This window comes from Heterodontus francisci, chromosome 9 (assembly GCF_036365525.1).
Source record: "Heterodontus francisci isolate sHetFra1 chromosome 9, sHetFra1.hap1, whole genome shotgun sequence".
Classification (NCBI taxonomy): Eukaryota; Metazoa; Chordata; class Chondrichthyes; order Heterodontiformes; family Heterodontidae; genus Heterodontus; species Heterodontus francisci.
Window position 1 is genome coordinate 45,769,570 of NC_090379.1, and position 21,489 is coordinate 45,791,058.

Genomic DNA, 21,489 nt, shown 5'->3' on the forward strand with positions numbered 1-21,489 from the left:
GAATGACCTCCTTCTGTGCTGTAACAATGATTCTATGTAGCCTGCCATACACTGACGAGTTGTTTTCCACCACTCATTTCTACTTCCCATACATGCCAACAAAAACTGAGCAACAAGTTCAAAAATAGTTAATACAGCTCCCAAAATGCTAACAAGCAATGACATTGAGTCCAAAGGGTCATAGGTATGTAATATAAACTGTGGGCTAATACACAATAGATTTATTGCTTATATTGCAGGTAAAAGAAAACAGCAGTACACGAAAACACAGTTTGCATCAGTGATGGAATTAGATATTTTTGAGGGTGCTATGAATGCTAATAGGATGAGATTTATCTTTAGTGGGGAGGAGTTTGAGAGAGCCTTCCTTCCCAACTCCGGAAAATATGACCTTTTGACAGTTTATTTTGTAGAATTTTTCAGTATTTGGGGTTCAGGGTAATTCTTCTTTCAGTCAAAAATCATTCATCTGGGAAGCGTTGCAGCTTTTTCAATATGAAAACAAAAGATGACCAAAGAAACACACTTTACCCTCCCCAGGTCAAAATAATTTAACAGGGATTAATAGTAGAAAGGATCGTCGTACTAAAGACAGCTGAATGGCCAACACAGCAACCAAATGCTTTCATTCAACACTGCTAAAGGCTTCCGAAGCATGCGGGGAAATGGCTATGGTGGAGTGTTTGCTATGAGACACCCTCAGGCAATAAAAGCAGAATGAATTTTCTAACCAAATATCTAAAAGTGTAGCAGACCTTTGGTGTTTCCATCGAGGTTGAAGCAGCTCAAACCTGCAGATAAAAGTGAACCCGTGACATTATGGTAACAATGGCAAGAAACCTCAAGCACTGTGTAATCAAAATGTATACGTTTTCACAAAGAATATATGTAAATGTATAGTCTCAGAAATACATTCTTAAAAACCTGACTGCGCAGTTCATGTTTAGTCTGCGATGAACAGCTATGTAACATGAAACCAGCATGCTTTTTGTTTATTTCCAATTGAGCCACATCATTATACATGGTGTTGACGATTACCTCCTTTACTTGGGGACATGCTGCTGTTAAAGGCAAAATTGATTGAAGCCCAACCTTTAAAACTGCTTGTCACCTTGCATGTTCCTAGTACTGATGAATTCCTGCATTTATTGAGGGTCAGAAAGCAATGTGCATGCAGGAGTTGTTTCTGATGTAAACTTTATGGTGTGTAAAGTACACACAATTAAAAACTGCTTGATTAGAGTAAGTAAGATGTGGTTGGGTCAGGCCTTCAAACTTGCCCTCATTTCTGTAATAATTACCTGCATTTTAAAATAGCAAGCCACTTATTTCATTATTTAGGTTTAGAGTCATGGGGCTGGATTTTAAGGAGCCCTCGATGTCGTGATCCGTGGTGGTGGGGGCTACCTGAAGATGGCTCCAGATGAGGCCCACCACGGACCTCGACGCTGGCAGGTCCCAGCCCGATCCTCCTGGCCGCGGCAAGGCTCCGTGGCAGCCCCCTCGCTGCTGGGCGATGGGACTCCAATTAACATATGCAAATTAATAAAATTAATAAATTTCAATATACTATCCCAAGATCTTGAAGGCCCGCCACAATTTTTGATGCAGTGGCTGGCACTCCCTCATGGGGGAAAGGTGGCGTGACACTGGTGGGGAGGGGGGGAGGAGGTAAGTTTATTAGTGCGGGTGTGGGACGGGGTCAAATAAACGTAATGGGTGTAGGGATGGTGGGAAGGGTTGTACTTTAAACTTTGTGCAGTTTGGGGGGAAAGGTCAGATGTTAAAGGTAAGTGTTTTGTGGGGGAAAGAGCAAATAGTTAATCTAACTGTTATTGGGAGGGGGGAGGTGGTGGGAAAGGGGCGTTGGAACTTTATTTAATTTTGGGGGGATATTTCTTTAAAAATTTAAATATCCCAGCAGGGCTGACTGCCCTTTAAAAATAGCATCAGCACCTTTGCACAGGCAGCTAACACCAGTGCCGGGGACGGATAGTCCGCCCCCTCGACCAGATTTTGGTGGGGGGGGGGGCGCGGACAGGCCACTCGGGCTATTTAAATGAGCCGCCACGTTTGAGATCACAGCGGCTCTTGGTCGTGCGGCCCTCATGGGTGGGCCACCATTTTTTGATCTTACTACCGTGATCAAATCCAGCCCACGGAGTTATTACTGCAAAAAAGGCCCCTCGTGTCCAGGTTGGCTCTCTGGAGAGCATTCCAGTCAGTTTCACTTCAAGGATGCTTGCAAGCATGACATGAAGGTCCTAAATGTCAACTATCGTAGCTGGGAGGCACTAGCTGGCAAAATAGGGAAATGGTGACACATCCTGTGGACTGGTGTGCACTACCACGATTACCAGTTACAACAGCAGCTTGGCAACAGGCCCCAACCTCAAAAACAACAACTCACAGCATCATGCTGTCACTATGCGGGGAGATGGTGGCATAGTGGTAATGTCACTGAACTAGTAATCCAGAGGCCCAGGCTAATTCCCTGGGGACACGGGTTCAAGTCCCACCACAGCAGCTGGTGGAATTTAAATTCAATTAATAAAAATCTGGAACTGAAAGCTAGACTCAGTAATGGTGCCATGAAACTATCATTGATTGCCATAAAAACCCATCTGGTTCACTAATGTCCTTTAGAGAAGGAAATCTACCATCCTTACCTGGTCTGGCCTATGTGTTACTCCAGATCCACAGCAATGTGGTTGACTCTTAACTGTCCTCTGAAATGGCTCAGCGAGCTACTCAGTCAAGGGCAATTAGGGATGGGCAACAAATGCTGACCTTGTCAGTGATGCCCACATCCCATGAAAGAATAAAAAAAACTATCCATTTAATTCCATGGGCTTTAACTTTGCTAGCAAGTCTATTATGTGGCACTTTGTCAAACACCTTTTGAAACATACACATCAACTGCACTACCCTCATCAATCCCCTCCATTACTTCATCAAAGAACTCAATCAAATTAGTCAGATATTATTTACTTTTAATAAATCCACGCTGACTTTCATTTATTAACCCATACTTTTGTAATTAATTTTTTCCTGGAGTATTGTCTCAAAGTTTCCCCACCATTGACATTAGGCTGACAGGCCTGTAGTTGCCAGGTTTATCCCCCTTTTTTTAAACAGGAGTGCAACATTTCCAATCCTCCAGTCCTCCACTCCCATATTCAAAGAGGATTGAAAGATTGTGACCAGATACTCAGCAATGTCCACCCTTACTTATCTGAATAACCTGGAATTCATCCCATCTAAAGTGGGTGACTCATCTACTTTGAGGACTGCCAACCATTTAAGTATCTCCTCTATCTATTTTTATCCTATCCAATATTGCTACTGCCGCTTCCTTTCCTGCTACATTGGCAGCATCGTCTTCTCTTGTGAAGGCATATTCAGAGTACACATTTATTACCTCAACCATGCCCTCTGCCTCCACAAGAATATCTCCTTTTCAGTCCTTAATTGGTCCCAACCTTCCCTTGTCTACTCTTTTACTCTTTATGTGGTTTCTCTTTTGGTTCTGTTTTATGTTAGTCGACAATCTATTCTCATGCTCCCTCTCTGCCCCTCTTATTATACAGAAACAATGGTACATATGTAGCTTACTCTTCAGTTGGTCTTGACCTGTAGCCTTGCAGCCAACCTGTGCCTCTGCATGCTAATAAATACCATTGGTGGTGCCTAAGATGCAGTGCACCTTGTACAACAAACTGTCGAAACTTTAACAAAAACCAGGGTACAATTTTTGGTGTGAACCCTTCTTCAAAGCTGAAAAACAAAAGGTGGATAGGCATATTAGTACGCTCAGAAAAAGGAGGTGAAATATATATATACAAAACAGACTAATCCAGAGAGGAATATTGAATCGAATTTACCTTAATTACTTAACTTTGGTCAAGAAATGGACAAATATATTAAGGCAATGAAGAGACAAAAGGTGAGGAAAATAACCAAGCAAGTGGGAGACCTAGGGAATTGCAAGAAAATGGGAGAGATTGAATTCCTGGAATTTGGGTGTGGAATTAAAGTAGATTTGAAAATGAAGCTATAGTTAAAGTCCAAGCTTGTCTTTGTGGCTACTTCAGTATATATCTCAGAGCCTCAAGAAGCATATATGAAGTTTAAATCCATGTTCCCAGTAGTCTGTAGATATCTCAGATGCAAGGTTTACCCAATGAGGCAACACCACTAACAGCCCTTTCCAAACCCACAAAATTCCAACAGGGCAAACTAGCAAATAAGTTACAGAAGCACAAATAGGACTGAGTTGCCTGTGGGCTGGACTGCTAGAGATTTGAGGACTGAAAATTGGTCCTAGACTGTAGTTTGGACATCTTGCTATAGAATGTTTTTACTGGACTTCTTGGGTATGGTCAATATAAGCTTTTAAGTGGTATTCCAAGATGTTCTGAATGTGAATCATTATTAGGGGAAGTTAGATAAGTACACGGGGAGAAAGGAATTGAAGGATATGTTGATAGGGTGAGATGAAGTAAGGTAGGGGAGGATCATATGGAGCATAAACAGCGGCATAGATCAGTTGGGCTGAATGGCCTGTTTCTGTGCTGTAAAATTTATGTAATTTTAATAAAGATAAAAATTGGTTAATTGGCAATTTGATACCCTTAATTATTGTGAAAAAAGTGGCACTTACTTAGTTTCAGGTATTCAGGTGTTGGCCAGGGGTACATAGCAAAGCTGGCTAAGTATAACAAGAATACGCAGAACAATGCGTTTCTAACTGCCATTATTTACTTGGCTGGCATTCAGAAAGGCACAGCTAAAGTTTAGGCTAGTAGTGGACAAATAATTAGCGTTCAGTTGTACAAAGTCAAACACTCATTCTTTGCTTTATGTTCTCCACACACCATAGGAGTCTGGCTCCTTTCCAATAGAATGGGGAATCTGTGTTCAACACGCAAAAACTACCATTGTGTCATTTGTATTGGTGCTGACACGTGACCAGCAGGTCTTGCTCTTTACAGATGCAGGTCCTACAGCCTGGGCCAGTTAGATTTTAGATTTTTAGATTTAGAGATACAGCACTGAAACAGGCCCTTCGGCCCACCGAGTCTGTGCCGACCATTAACCACCCATTATACTAATCCTACACTAATCCCACATTCCTACCACATCCTCACCTGTCTCTATATTTCCCTACCACCTACCTATACTAGGGGCAATTTATAATGGCCAATTAACCTATCAACCTGCAAGTCTTTTGGCTGTGGGAGGAAACCGGAGCACCCGGAGGAAACCCACGCAGACACAGGGAGAACTTGCAAACTCCACACAGGCAGTACCCAGAATTGAACCCGGGTCGCTGGAGCTGTGAGGCTGCGGTGCTAACCACTGCGCCACTGTGCCACCCCTTAGGCTTTCCCCAACTCCAGCATTGCTCCCAACACCATTCACTCCTTGGTCATGGGCAGTGCAGTGGTTAGCACTGAAGCCTCACAGCTCCAGCGACCTGGGTTCAGTTCTGGGTACTGCCTGTGTGGAGTTTGCAAGTTCTCCCTGTGTCTGCGTGGGTTTCTGCTGGGTGCTCCGGTTTCCTCCCACAGCCAAAGACTTGCAGGTTGATAGATAAATTTCCATTGTAAATTACCCCTAGTGTAGGTAGGTGGTAGGAGAATGGTGGGGATGTGGTAGAGAATATGGGATAAATGTAGGATTAGTATAAATGGGTGGTTCTTGGTCAGCACAGACTTGGTGGGCCGAAGGACCTGTTTCAGTGCTGTATCTCTAAATAAATAAACGGCTACAATGTAGGCTTTCTCCCTTAGGTAGATCATTGAGTTTCAGTGGAAATCCTGCTTAGCCTTTTGTGTGCTTTTAAAAAAGTAGCCCCCACTGGGATCGGGGCCGGAGTTGGACAGGTCCGAATATTAGCCCCACTGAATAATATACCTGTTCCCTGGCTCCATCCCTCCTCCAGGCCAATTTTGCAGTGGTGGGGTCGAGCACTGAAAGGGCTACCCACCCACACATGGCAGGTAACTGATCAGGCTCATTAAGAGCCTAATTGAGGCCAATTAAAGGAGGCTGACTAGAATTTTCCAGTTGCTCTTCAGGTTTCCGCGGGCAGCAGGGTCCAGTTTAGATGCCTGGAAGCCAGGGCTCCAGGCAGGCCTAGAGACCCTCTCTGCCTAGCCGGGTGCAGGAACAGCCACAGGCCACCCTGAAGAGTGGTTCCTCCAAACAGTGGTGGCCTGGCTGCTGATTCTATATTTTAATTAGAGATTTAAAGAAGTTGGAGAGAGAATGCCTCCATGTTACTTACCTTCCATTATAGCCTGCTGCTCCTTTCAAGCTGGACTGCCTCTGATTGGGGCTCCAGCTTTGAGAGCCCGCCCACCATCCTTAATTGGATGGTGAACCTACCCTCTGGCCATTAATTGGCTGCCCGGGGGAAAATCGCAGGTGAGCCACTGTTTCCCCCCGGGGGCAGGTTCGGGACCCAGAAACAGTCCCGATCTGTGTTTCCCGCCCCTGGAGGGAAAATCCAGCCCTTGGTGTTTTTGATTAGGAGGGCTTAATAGCTGTTTATGGAACCATAAAACCAGGACAGAAGAAAACTATCATGTTGGCTCTGTGCTGGATCTTCGCTTGAGCATTTCCAAATCCTTCACCAAACTGAGCAACACCCATTTAACCTAACGCCTCCTTTCCTGTCCATCAGCCAACCTGCTAGTTGGTAGCAATTTTGTCCTGTTCAAATGCCAAACTGGAACCAAATTGGGCTCTCCCAAATCATTTCACATTAAAAAATAGAAGGATCCATTAGTTTGGGTTGAATGGAAATCAAGAGTAAATTTCCATTACCGCGCTCCCACTGAACACTGAGAGTACAGGTTGCAAATTGCTCAGCCTTATTTTAGCATTCACTAAAATTAATCAACAGAAGATCACAGGCTAGGATGGGTATTGTTATGAACTTGACTGCTTTTCTTTGACATAGCAGCATGGGATCTTATACGTCCACCTCAGAGGGCTTCGGTTTTATGTCTCATCCGAAAGACGACAGGCTGAATTTTCGCTTTGGGGGGCAGGAAACAGGAGCTGGAACTGTCCCAAACTGGGGGAGGGGCGGGTGGGGGTGTGGAACAGTCACTGACCTGGCATTTTCATGGAGGCGCTGCCTTAATTGGCATCAAAACAGGTTCCCTATATACTTAAAGGCTGTTGGGGGTGGGGGGGGGTGGAGGGGATGGTGGGTGGCACTCGAAGCTGGAGGGACAATCAGAGACCTTCCAGCTTGAGAGGAGCAGGGGCTGCATTAAAGGGTAAGTAACTGAGAGGGTGCTTCAACATAGAGGTGCCACCTCACCAGCTTTTTTAAAAATGTAAATAAAAATCAGAAAAAGCAGCCAGCCACCACAATGGGTGGTGGTGGTGGAGGCAGGGTATCCCTTTTCAGGGCAGCCTGCTGCTGGGGGGCCCACCTCCAGGCAGTTGAAATACTGCCCCCCACCCCGCCCCCATCAGGAAGCTGGAGGCCAACTGGAAAATGAGCCTCGCCTGGCCCAAACCCACTTCCCTTAAAATGGCCATCACTGGGAACAATGTTGGGAAACTGGCTCACCAGCCAGCATCAGTGTTTTCAGGCCCTGTCCACCTGTCCAGCCCAAATATTCTCCCAGCACTTCTGACAGTGCAATCAATACTCCCTCAGTACTGCATTGGAGTATCAGCCATGATTTTGTGCTCAAGGCTCTAAATTGGGGCTTGAGCCCACAATCTTTTGAAACAGAAGCAAGTGTGTTAACAGCTGAGTCATGGCTGACACCTGAGCAACCCTCATATTTTCTAAAGATTATTATTGGAACTTGTGATTACACAGCATATCATATTTTGCAAAGCTGTCCTGTCCTATTGACTGGTGTTAGAACTCATCTCAGGGGCTATTCCTCCCCAATTGTACTACTTGGGAATGCTTGTACGATGTGTGGAGGATATGGAATGATATGCTTTAGATAAATGTGTTCTCCACACACAGTAATCTGACCTATTCATCCCCACAGGCCTTGCTGAATGTTAAATCCTATGGGATTGGGAGAATATTAGTTAGCTGCTTCAGCCTAGGTCAAAACAAAATGATTCATAGGCGTGGCGCCTACCTTTGCTGAGAGAGGGAATTTGCAGGCCACGCGTCACCAGTTCCAATGAAGTTGCAACATTTTCTTAGAAACTGAGTATGTGGAATTGATCAGAAGAGGCCCAGACTCCTACAGTGTTCAAAAATACTTTTTATTTGCAGAATGTATTATGGTAGACAAGTAATCACCTGTTTCGTATTCGACGTTCTGGAAAAATAGGCAAAAACGAAAAGGAGGTGGGGTAGCTTTGTTAATAAAGGAAGGTATCAGTGCGGTGGTGATTAGTGATATAGGTGCAATAGATCGTGATGTGGAATCAGTTTGGGTGGAAATAAGGAATCGCAAGGGGAAGAAGTCACAGGTGGGAGTTGTCTATAGGCCCTTGAAGAGTTGTCTCACTGTAGGACAAAGTATAAATCGGGAAATAATAGAGGCATGTAAGAAGGGCGCTATAATTGTCATGGGTGATTTTAATCTGCATATTGACTGGACAAATCAGATTGGCAGAGGTAACATAGAAGACGATTTGTAGAGTGCATCAGGGATTGTTACTTAGAACAATACGTTGCAGAACCAACCCGAACAGGCTATTTTAGATCTAGTAATGTGTAATGAGGTAGGATTAATAAAATATATCGTAGTTAAGGATCCTCTAGGGGGTAGCAATCACAACAGGGTAGAATTTCAAATTCAGTTTGAGGGCGAGCAACTCGGGTCTCAAACCAGTGTCTTCAACTTAAACAAGGGCAATTACAGAGGTATGAAGATACAGTTGTCTAAAGCGGGCTGGGAAAATAGACTATGGGGAAGGTCAGTGGATGAGCAGTGGCAGATATTTAAGCAGATATTTCATAACGCTCAGCAAAAATTTATCCCGGTCAAAAAGAAGGACTCGATGAGAAGAATTAACCACCCGTGGTTAACAAAGACAGTCAAGAAGAGTATCCAATCAAAAACTAAGGCATACAAAGCAGCGAAAACTAGTGGGAGGCCAGAGGATTGGGAATTTTTTAACAACCAGCAGCAGATGACTAAAAAGCTAAAGAAGAGGGAGAAAATTGATTATGAAAGTAAATTGGCAAGAAATATAAAAACAAACAGCAAGAGCTTCTACGTGTATATAAGAAGAAAGAGAGTAGCTAAAGTGAGCGTGGAACCCTTGGAGGATGTGACTGGAGAATTGATAACGGGGAACAGGGAAATGGCAGATAATTTAAACCAATATTTTGCATCGGTCTTCACGGTGGAGGACATATAAACATCCCACAGATATCTGATAAGCAAGGAGCTAATGGGAGGAAAGATCTTGTAACAGTCTCTATCACGAGGGACAAAGTATATGACAAACTGATGGGACTAAAGGCAGACAAGTCGCCAGGACCTGATGGCCTACATCCAAGGGTTTTAAAGGAAGTGGCTGCAGAGATAGTGGAGGCATTGGTCGAAATGTTCCAGAACTCACTGGATTCTGGGAGAGTCCCAGCGGATTGGAAAACCGCTAATGTGACACCCCTGTTCAAGAAGGGAGGGAAACAAAAAGCAGGAAACTATAGGCCAGTCAGCCTAACATTGGTCGTTGGGAAAATGCTAGAGTTCATTATTAAGGAAGAAATAGCAGGACATTTAGAAAAGCTTAACGCAATCAAACTGAGTCAACATGGTTTTGTGAAAGGGAAATCATGTTTGACAAATTTTCTAGAGTTCTTTGAGGATATTACAAGCAGAGTTGATAAAGGGGAACCGGTAGATGTAGTGTATTTGGATTGCCACATAAAAGATTATTGTGCAAGATAGGAGCTCATGGTATTGTGGGTAATGTATGAGCATGGATTGAAGATTGGTTAACTCACAGAAGACAGAGAGTCGGGATTAATGGGTCTTTTTCAGGTTGGAAAGATGTAACTAGTGGAGTGCCACTCGGGCCTCAATTATTTACTGTCTATTAATAACTTGGAGGAAGGGGCAGAGTGTAATATATCCAAATTTGCTGATGATACAAAAATAGGTGGGAGGGCATGTTGTGATGAGGACATAAGGAATCTGCAAGGGGATATAGATAGGTTGAGTGAATGGGCAAAAACTTGACAGATTTAGTTTAATGTAGGAAAGTGTGAGGCCATGCACTTTGGTAGGAAGAATCAAAAGACAGACTATTATTTAAATGGAGAGAAACTCTAAAAAAGTGTAGCACAGAGGGATTTGGGTGTTCTTGTGCATGAAACACAAAAAGTTAGCATGCAGGTGCAGCAACTAATTAAGAAGGCAAATGAAATTTTTGCCTTTATTGCTAGGAGGTTGGAGTTTAAAAATAGGGAAGTCTTGTTACAACTGTACAAGGTGTTAGTGAGGCCGCATCTGGAGTACTGTGTACAGTTTTGGTCCCTGTATTTAAGAAAGGATATACTGGCATTGGAGGCAGTTCAAAAGAGATTTACTAGGCTGATTCCTGGGATGAAGGGGTTGACTTATCAAGAACAGCTAAACAGGTTAGGCCTTTATTCATTAGAGTTTAGAAGAATGAAGGGTGATCTTATTGAAGCGTATAAGATTCTGAGGGGTCTTGACAGGGTAGATTAGATTAGATTAGAGATACAGCACTGAAACAGGCCCTTCGGCCCACCGAGTCTGTGCCGACCGTCAACCACCCATTGAGACTAATCCTACACTAATCCCAGATTCCCACCAAACATCCCCACCTGTCCCTATATTTCCCTACCACCTACCTATACTAGTGACAATTTATAATGGCCAATTTACCTATCAACCTGCAAGTCTTTTTTGGCTTGTGGGAGGAAACCGGAGCACCCGGAGAAAACCCACGCAGACACAGGGAGAACTTGCAAACTCCACACAGGCAGTACCCGGAATTGAACCTGAGTTGCTGGAGCTGTGAGGCTGCAGTGCTAACCACTGCGCCACTGTGCCGCCCTGTTGATGTTGAGAAAATGTTTCCACTGGTGGGAGAATCTCAAACTAGGGGACATAGTTACAGAATAAGGGGACACTAATTTAAAACTGAGATGTGAAGGAATTCTCTACCCCAGAGAGTTTTGGAGGCTAGATCACTGAAAGTATTTAAAGAGGAGGTAGATAGATTTTTGAAATATCGGGGAGTTGAGGTCTGGGGCAGATCAGCCATGATCTTATTGAATGGCGGGGCAGGCTTGAGGGGCAGAATGGCCTACTCCTGCTCCTATTTCTTATGTTCTTATGTATGTTTAAGATATGCAAAAACTGTACAACTGTTTTTATCTGTTGGGCATTGAGAGTTGGACACATTCAATGGTTTGGTGTGGAAGGAAGCTGCAAAGCAGAAGAAAAATGAACACTTACCTTAAATATCACTTCAGATTTGCATGCCATTCTTCAACGCTGTGTTTGGCCTGTGTTATACCTCTGCTATTTGAATACTTGGTGCCAATATTTAACGTCAAATAGAAAAAAAATTCCACACCTCAGTATGGTCCGCCCATTCACTAAACAAACTAGCGAAATAGCAGGCAGCCAGCTAATATGCATTAGCTGGTAGTGCCTTGAACTAATTTACATTTTGCTGCTGATGTTTTACAGAAAGTTCATTTAATCATTGATAATATTGCAGTTATGAGGTTATTCACTGGTGCTAATGTATTTTTCTGGATTGCCACAGATATAGACGATACCCCTGCCTAGCAATGACCCCTGCATAGAGGCTGCAACTCAAACTTGAATCCTTCCAGAAAAATTATTAACTTGACTTTCGGCCAAATTACACTGGTTGTTTTAATAAAGTGCAGCCTATATGCAAATTAATGCAGCATCCACCTGTTTTTCTGCCCAGTTGCACATGAATGTGTAAGTAATATTTTAGCTTTAGTAGATTGCTTCTTATCACTTGACATTAGGTAGTAAAAGGAAGTTTGGTGTATCTTTGCTAACAGTGCTCATAATATTAATTGTCAACCTCCCATTGCATAAATTGAGAATGCACTGCTTGTTGTTTATTTTATATCCCATTTTCAATCATCACTCTTGTGAAATGAAGCTACCACTTGGTTAGGCAAGATGAGTGACTGAAGAACAATTTATAGACTAACAGATAATGAGTATAAGGTCATGTTAGTAAATAAAGGATTGGAAAATTCACATTACAGACTTGTTTCTCATTGTTTTACCGCCAGCAAACTAGTCACTGATTTTGCCAACTGATTATATTTTTGCAGAAGGAACTTATAATTTCTGCATTTTACGAATTCTGATTTTCAATTTTTCCAGTCGGCTGTTTGATCATTTCCAGAGGGTATTCAGTACTGAGAGGGCTGCAGTTATCTACTCATGGTCATTGATTACTAACCACTAAAAGGGAAGATTTCCTTTCTTCACTATGTCTAACAATGTCAGAAATCCTTTTGTAATGACAGTTTTATAATTTTGTTACACAGAGAGAAAATATTCCCTCAAAATTGAGACGTGTATCAATAAATTATTTAAATAATGATTTATCTATTTAAACTGACTGTAATCAAACACCAACAATATACACCAACTATTAACTTCGATTGATGTTATGTTTCCATTTTGAACTTTGCAAATCTCATCACTGATCCTGTTTCTTTTAGGTGAAGCTGATTGCTCCCGAGTATTATGACAACCTGCCCCAGCACTCTTCCTGGGTGCGTGTGCTCTGGGACTTTGTTTTTGATGACAGCATTGGTCCTTACTCCAGGATTAAGAGGGAGTGCAAGCTGGTGAAAAATGACTGAGAGAAAAAGAAATCAGCGATTCCTGGAAATAGATACAAAACAAAAAACACATAGATTCATCAACATCTGTAAAGAGAAAAGACAGGTCAACAGTTTGATTCAAAATGTTTATCATAACCGACAGACCCACTGTACATTTCCAGCATTTTCTGATCTGTGCCTTCAATACCAAATAAGATCAGTAACAAAATTAATTATATCATTTTTAGCACTGTTCTAAAATAATTCTGATTCTATTGTTGGTCCTGTGTTAGATTTTAACAGGATGGTCCATTTTTATTTTGGGTTGAAATTTTTGGGTTGTATTTATTGGCTTTACCCTGACAATAAACTCATGTATAAAGTGAGTGTTAAGATAAACAGACTCTGAAATGAATCAGAGTGAGACTTCCCCCTCTCAGAGTTTCACTATGGTTAAGGTCTGGCTCCAACTCTGGAGTCAGGATGCATTTACACCGCAGCATTAGTGTGAAGCAAAACCACTTGGCAGCGACACTACAGCTGTCATGTGAATGCATCATTAGACTGCAGGCAGGTTCAGGAAAATGACAGTTGTTTATGGGAAGCTAGTTTCTTAAGTTTTCAGCTCATGCAGACACAAACAGATGCTAACATCACTGGAATAAAGCTGCCCAAATATCAAGAGGCACTTTATTGCTGTGACATTTAAAGGCTGTTTTTTTTCCCTCACTTAAGTCTGAAGAAACACATAATATGCTCAGATCAATTTGTCACATATAAAAATGCATCAGGATGGTAATGAGTACAATCTGTAGGGTGCCTGGGAGCCCAGCAACATCTGGAAGAGCAGACTCTACCGCAATACTGTAAGAGTTAACTTTCGGGTTTGCAGTCAGGCTTCAGAAATGAGCTGCAGTTTCCACTACCAATTTGTGTGTCTATTTGATTGTAGTCAAAAAGGCTTGCATGTGTTTTGTGTTGGAAAAATACAGCTGTAACATAATGGTTAGTTACCCCACCAGGCACAATGCACTAATAGTGACTATCTCTGCCAAAGATGGTCTGATTAATCTGCTATGCTTCCCCTGCCATATGTTATTTTTGCATTAAATAAAACCTGTCCCATTAACACATAATGAAGATCCCAACTTTACAACTGCTCTGTGTGCTGTGACTAGTAAAACAAATTCAAAATGGCATATTTCTGCCGTTCGGTTTAATTTTTGCACACATCAGCACTTACTAACAAACTTATTTATCCAATATCCACTCCCAACCAAAACAGATGGTTTTGTCTCCGCTCCATCCCAGATTTTCTGATGAGCTTATGGGTGAGTATGGAGGTTGTGATGCAGCTGTTCTTCACAGGCCCCATTCAAACTAACAGAAAGGAGAAACCTGATAGACAATTGAAACATCAATGCATTGGAAGAGTTATTGCAAAGTACATGATCAGAATCAGCTAAAGCCTCATGCCTTTTGTTCTCATCAACCAATGAGAACTGTCCTGATAACCCTTCCAGTGTACCATACTATACTTGTACAGACTAGTTTTACCAAACCAATTTTCAATAAAGAAAATAGTTTATTTCGCCAACTAATGGAAGTATGGATACAGATTATTTACTAATATTTGCTTTGTAGAAGTATTTGAATATGCCAACATACACATATATATGAAGTTTGCAGATCAAAAAAAAATAAAGTGACCTATTTGTGTATTTAGTATTATCTTACATTTCACTCACTGTTGAGACAATGCTATTAGCAGTTGAAGTATCGGCAGATATAATCTGAATGACAGCGCTTCAACCACCAGTTTGTTTTGGATACATTTTGTTTCTTTCCAATACTGACTACATTACAACAGTGATTGCACTTCAAAAGTACATCATTGGCTGTCAAGGACTTTGGGATGCCCTAAGGTTGTGAAAGGCATTATATAATTGCAAGTCTTTTTTTTCTTTTACTACATTACTTTTTGGTCTTAATTCATAGAGTCTTTGCATGCTGCCTATTACCTTAAATCAAGTGCAAAATTGTAATTTGTGGGCATGGTCCCTTATGCTGTGACTGTCACATACACTGTCAAATCTAAGGTTTAAATTGCCTTTGATTTTACTTACAGCTTTATAATTTTATTTGGTACATATGAATTTAGCAGACCCTGGTACATCTTTTCACCAGTTACTCCATTATTGAAGAGGGTGAAGCAAAAGTGGAAAAATCGATTTCATACGTAATGAGGATGCAAGGGATCAAAGCTAAAATGATTATTTCACAAATTACTGCTCCAGAGCTAAGTGAAAGGAGTCAGCTAGAATTTTCAAAATTGTCTTGTTAATATTTTATGTGACTATTAGACCTGCCTGCAGCCTGCTAAAGAACTGTCTTGGTAGTTCTGACTATTCCAGGTTGGTCTTGGGTTTAAATCCCAGGCTTGACTGATGCTTTAATTTGATTTTGCAAGTATTCAGGTTGTGCAGATATATAATATGCAGCACTTCTCTCAAGAGAAGGAAGCATGTCCTGTAAGGAATGCCTCCTGTCAGGCGATATGGAGCGGCATCAATGATGGCCATGGAATCCGTGACCAAGCCCATCCTGAGTATATGGATGTGAAGAAGCACCAAGGATAGAACATAAAGAGCGTCTCCTACTGCAATAGGAGCTGCTGCTTTTTAGTATATTTCCATTAATTCCTTCTCTGTTATGTTTTAATACAACCATAAACCATTTAAATCAAACAGGTTAACCACTGTTAAAATAGCACTGAGAGGGGATTAATACAAATACAATGATCACTGTACTAGTAACAGTGCAGTGAGGAAATTAAACCCCTATGGGTAAATTCTGACTAATTATTTAATAAGTAGAGAATAATGCCCTTCTCATATAAGGCCATCTAAATAGTCTTTGTGTTTCAAGTTTCTTTGAGGTATTCACTTATAGCAATATCATGTTTGACAAATCTGTTAGTTTTTTGAGTTTATAACTAGCTGGGTAGCGAAGGCGGAACCGGTGGATGTCGTGTATTTGGATTTTCAAAAAGCATTTGATAAGGTGCCACACAAGAGATTATTAATCAAATTTAGGACTCATAGGATTAGCATTGATTGAGAATTGCTTAAGAGACAGAAAAGAGAGAGTTGGAATAAATGAGTCATTTTCAAACTAACTATTTGAGTCCTGTAAGAATCAGTGTTTGGGCCTCAACTATTTACAATCTAAATTAATGACTTAGATGATGGGTCCAAATGTGATGTATCACTGTTTGCTGATGATACAAAGTTAGGTAGGAAGTGCACTGAAAGGAGGAAGCAAGGCAGCTGCAAAAGGATTTAGGTAGGTTAAGTGATTGAGCAAGAACATGGCAAATGGAATATAATGTGGAGAAGTGTGACATAATCCACTTTGGTAGGAAAAGTAGTAAAGCAGAATATTTTTTAAATGACGGAAGACTGGGCAATGTTAGTATTCAGAGGGGCTTGGGTGTCCTTATACACAAATTAAAGAAGGTTGACATGCAAGTACAACAAGTAATTAGGAAAGCAAATGGTACATTAATCTTTATTTCAAAGGGGTTAGAGTAGAAGAGTAAGTCTTATTGCAATTATATAGGCTCCTCACCTGGAGTACTATGTATAGTTTTGGTCTCCTTACCTAAGGAATGATATACTTGCCCTACAGGATGTGCAACAAGGTTCACTAGATTGATTCCTGGGGTGAGAGGATTGTCCTATGAGAAGAGATTGAGTAGAATGGGCCTATACTCTCTGGAGTTTAGAAGAATGAAAGGCAATCAAATTGAAATATATAAAATTCTTAAGAGGCTTGACAGAGAAAATGCTGGGAGCATGTTTCTCCTGGCTGAGTAGTCCAGAACATGGGATCAGTTTCAGAATAAGGGATTGGCCATTTAGAACTAAGATGAGGAGACTTTTTTTCATTCAAAGGGCTATGAATCTTTGGAATTCTCTACCCCAGAGAGCTGTGGATGCTCAGTCATTGAGTATATTCTATACAGAGATTACTAGATTTTTGGATACTAAGGGATATTGGGAGCAGTTGAGCTTGTAGATCAGCCATGATTATATTCAATGGCAGAGCAAGCTCGAAGGGGGCCATGGTCTATCCAGCTCCTATTTCGTATGTTCTTATATATGGAGCAGATTAAGTCCTGATGATTTTAAAGGGGCCAAGTGGTGCGGTGAGTTAGCAGTGGACCTGGATTCAAATATTAGCTGGGTGGGTAGAGTGAAAGGGCCTCTTTCACTGTCAGTTGTAAGGTCCTCAATCAAGAGAGTCAGCACAGTCTCAATCCAGTTCCTAGCCCAAAACTGTCCATAAAGTAACACAATTTGATGACAAACTCACAATCTTGGTCAAAAAAGTCACCAGTCCTAGTATGGGAAATACAAGAAAATGGTAACTGATATTATAGAAAGTGCTGTTCTGATGTTAGCAGATAAGATGGATTATTGGAGCACAACAAAGATAGTTTCACTCTACATCTGGACCTGTATATTTCATGTGAGGACTGGTGCCAACGGTGGAAAAATATGTCACGTTGTAAAGCACTGGTGTCCTTCAGCTAGAATGAGCATATAAATTTAGTACATTAGAAACAAAACCTTCCACACCTCAACAACTGGTCATAGAATCATAGAATGGTTACAGTACAGAAGGAGGCCATTTGGCCTGTCGTGTCTGTGCCAGCTCTCTGCAACAACAACTCAGCTAGTCTCACTCCCCTGCCTTTTCCCTGTGGCCCTGCAAATTGTTTCTGTTCTGGTAATTATCTAACTCCCTTTTGAAAGCCACGATTGAATCTGCCTCTATCACACTCTCAGGCAGTGCATTCCAGATCCTAACCACTCGCTACATAAAAAGTTTTTCCTCATATCGCCTTTGACTCTTTTGCCATTCATCTTAAATTGGTGTCCTCTTGTTCATGACCCTTCTGCCAACAGGAACAGTTTCTCTCTATCTACTCTGTCTAGACCCCTCGTGATTTTGAACACCTCTATCAAATCTCCTCTCAATATTGTCTTCTTGAGGAGAAAAACCCCAGCTTCTCCAATCTATCCACATAACTGAAATCCCTCAATCCTGGTATCATTTTCATAAATCTTTTCTGCACCCACTCTAATGCCTTCACATCCTTCCTAAAGTGTGTTGCCCAGAATTGGACACAATACTCCAGTTGAGGCCAAACCAATGTTTTATAAAGGTTCACCATAATGTCTTTTCTTTTGTACTCTATGACTCTATTTATAAAGCCCAGGATCCCGCATGCCATATTAACCACTTTTTCAACCTGCTCCTCCGCCTTTAATGATCTGTGCACATTTACCCCCAGGTCCCTCTGCTCCTGCATCCCCTTTAGGCCAGATAGTTCTTTTTAAAATTCAGTTATTTAAAAATTGCACCAGCATCAATATTAGAGGAAATATTGGATATATTAGAATGCCTACATACAAAATAATCTCATCTGGGACTTCAGTTTATAATGGACCAGCTGCACTTTAATTTCAATGGTATCCACACCATTTGAACTTCTCAATCAGATTATTTTCTTCCAATCTCTCGCACTGATCCTTTTATGACAAAAATCTGCACCTAAGTGAAAGAGTAATTTATGTAATACTGTTGCTTCTTATTATGAAGCCTAAAATAGAACCCAAGATGTTAGTCAACTAGCAAAGCAATCAAAGGTTTTGGCTTAGATTATGGTGATCATTGGTTGTCAATAAAGAGAGAACAGTGAAAAGTGTTGTAAAGGTAAATTTATTCTCTAGGTGACTATTCTTCAGGAATTAAACTGAAAGATCCTAATCCAGGCTGTTTGAAATCAGAATGTATGATTATTTATTTGTCTATGGAGGAAATGAAAATATTCTTTTCATCAAACAACTTTGTCTGAATAGATGTGGACAAGTTTGAGGCTATTCCTTGGCATAGTTGAGTTGTATGAATCTCAGCCAGGTCATTAAGTGAAGCATTTCATATCAGTGAGATCAAATGTCCCTGTTGGTCAGTTCTGGAGCAGTAAGGTTGTGGAAGGAGTGTTCTGCTCCACTATCTGAAACAGATTATGAGGAAAATCCTTTTGAGAGGAATTTATTTTCCTTTTCTGTTGAGTAAATAAATATTTTCCGATCCATGTAAGCACTATTTCTATAAACTATTCTGTTAAGATTAAGATGTGTTTTTTTTAGTTAAAGTAGTGTCATGCCTTATTTCCAATGCTTCTGATGTAAATTACATAATTTAATGCTTGCTGTGCTGTTGTGGTTTTTGCAAATTTTAAAATGAACATTACATTTTAAATAAAATTGGTTGAACATAATTACATGTGAAATGATTTGGCTTGTTTATTAAATATGGTGTGTACAAAAATGGGAAAAAACCTCTGGGGTATCCATTCTGAACTCAGTGTTCACAAACAACAAGAGCCCACTCCCATAACCATAAAGGAAAGAGTACTGCTTCTACTCAGTATTTGCATAACTGAAGATCAACATATATATTGAACATATACCTTTTTTGTCCTCTACCACTTGTTCAATGTTCAAATGACTGAACTGACAGAATTCAGAATTGATGAAAGGTCATTAACCTGAAGCGTTGGGCAGAACTTTCTCAGCCCAATTGTGACAGGCTGGGAGGCAGAAGGGCTGGAAAAATGGTGGGAGCAGTGGTTCAGGATTGGAGCCCAATGTCTTCCCACTGCTACGCCATATTAGCAGTGGTGGGAAAGTTGGCACCTCAGCCGCCACCAGGTGGCCAATTGAGCCACTTCCTGCCCCTGCAGGCATTGTGCTCACGTCGGGAGAGCCCGTGTGGAAGTCGTGTGGAGAGACTTCCAAGTGAAACCTGGTGGCCTCCCAGCAGGCTTCGTGGGGGGGCCCTTTATGGGCACTCCATGGCCCAAGGAGGGGCACCCTGGCAGCAATGTCTGTCCTGTGGCAACGGCAGCACCGCTACTCCACACCTGCACCCACTCTGCCCCTACCCCTGATTGCATGCCCTGGCTTTTCCCAACCTATCAACTCTCTTCGAGGACACCCTATCTTTGAGGCACCCTCTCCCTGGAGCTGCAATCTCAGCAATCGCCATGGCTAGCAGTGGCACTCCTGATGCTGTTGAGCTGCCAGCCTTCTGATCGGGCTGGTAGCTCTTGGGGGCAGACCGCTGTCCTTAATTGGAAGGCGGCCTGTTAATTGGCTGCCATCAGCTACATGCTGCCCCGGGTCCCGCCACCTGCCGAAGTGGGTCACCTATCAATCACGGCCCTGGTGGTAGGACATGCCAGTATGCGGCAAAATAACTCTGTTTCTTTCTCCACTGATGCTGCCTGACCTGCTGAGTATTTCCAGCATTTTCTGTTTTTATTTCTGGAGATGGAACCTTCCACATCCTGAAATGAAATGACTTCCTGCTGCTAGGTAGTATTGTTCTGGCTCCTTATAGTTCACTGTTCTGTCAGAAGAAGAATTAGCTCATTGTCTTTAAACAATTTAAGAAAACTTGCAATAGAACAATGCTTTTGGATCACCTCAGACATAAATCATTCCCCTAGTCGAGAGGGCAAGAATGTGATCCATTTCTAGGTCTTTGGTCAATGTTGCTCTGTTGCAACCACCTGGTGTGCAAAAGCTGCCCAGAGTACTGCCGATCTATTTCCTATCCCTGTCCATCAGGAAGTAATCTGCCTCGCTCTGGTCTCCCGACCTGAGGTTAATATGTACAATGTGGACAACATTAGGTACAGACCTGTTGTCCACCATTTCACAGACAGTGTGTTCCAGCACTAACAGGTCTTTTGTTTTTATTGGTCAATTCTAAAACATCCACTCCCAAACTAAGCAGGAATTGCAGTTTGTGACTGGATATTTTGATTTATTTAATTATTTTTCTGCACTAACAGTTGATACGGCTGTAACTTCAGGAATAAATGTTGATTTACTTTGATTCCAAAACACAACTCTTTCACACTTCCAGCTCAAACCAAGTTGTTCTAGATTTTGGTTGATCTGAGCTCACAGTCTTTTGATCTTCCACACATCTAGCTTTATCTGAGGCTCTCTTTGGATATTTGTGTCCAAGTAGCCAAAATTACATTGGTTTAAACAGTCCTATAGTATATATGTACATAATTGATGACATGCAAATTTGATTCCTAGCATCACTTTCCTTATCTCCCTTTAACCTTTGCAGACAACTTGCCTTCCATATATCCATCACTTGCTTAAGGAGTTGGGCAGTTCATAGTGGCTTTCAGCTCACCACATGAATCCCCTAATTTGTTATTAATTGGCAATCTAACTCAGAAAGGCCACAGGATGACCGGTGCAGAAAGTTGAAGAAAATGTCACACTGGTACCTTTAAGGGATGCTCTTCTGTTGTTAGAATAAGAAGCTTGGCTGCTTCATGGAAAAGTGGCCCGAGGCCCATTATCAGAGATGCCTCAGACCTCATCATTCAGGCACAGGGATTACACTCTGTGCTCCTCGCATGTCAAAAGTGGGCATGCTCAGATTTCTAGCCTATGATCTTTTGAGCATTCAATATGGTTAAGGTATAGAAAAAGTTCACTGTAACTTTATATTAAACTGTAGGAGTAAAACTAGGGGGCACAGGTTCAAACTACAGAAGGGTACCTTTAGGAAAG

At 41.7% G+C, this 21,489-nt stretch overlaps 1 protein-coding gene across 2 annotated transcripts in view; it reads left to right on the top strand.

Moving 5' to 3' along the window:
- The window catches only part of degs2 (delta(4)-desaturase, sphingolipid 2), a 74,974-nt gene extending 55,808 nt beyond the window's left edge, over positions 1-19,166 (top strand). Inside the window, exon 3 of one of the 2 annotated variants that reach the window (XM_068038949.1) lies at positions 12,363-12,436. In XM_068038949.1, coding sequence (XP_067895050.1) covers positions 12,363-12,374 — 12 coding nt within the window. In that variant the 3' untranslated portion in view covers positions 12,375-12,436. Of the gene's footprint in view, positions 1-12,362; positions 12,437-12,706 lie in introns of those variants that run through there. The other variant, XM_068038948.1, reaches the window with a different exon arrangement.
- The last annotated feature ends 2,323 nt before the right edge of the window (positions 19,167-21,489 follow it).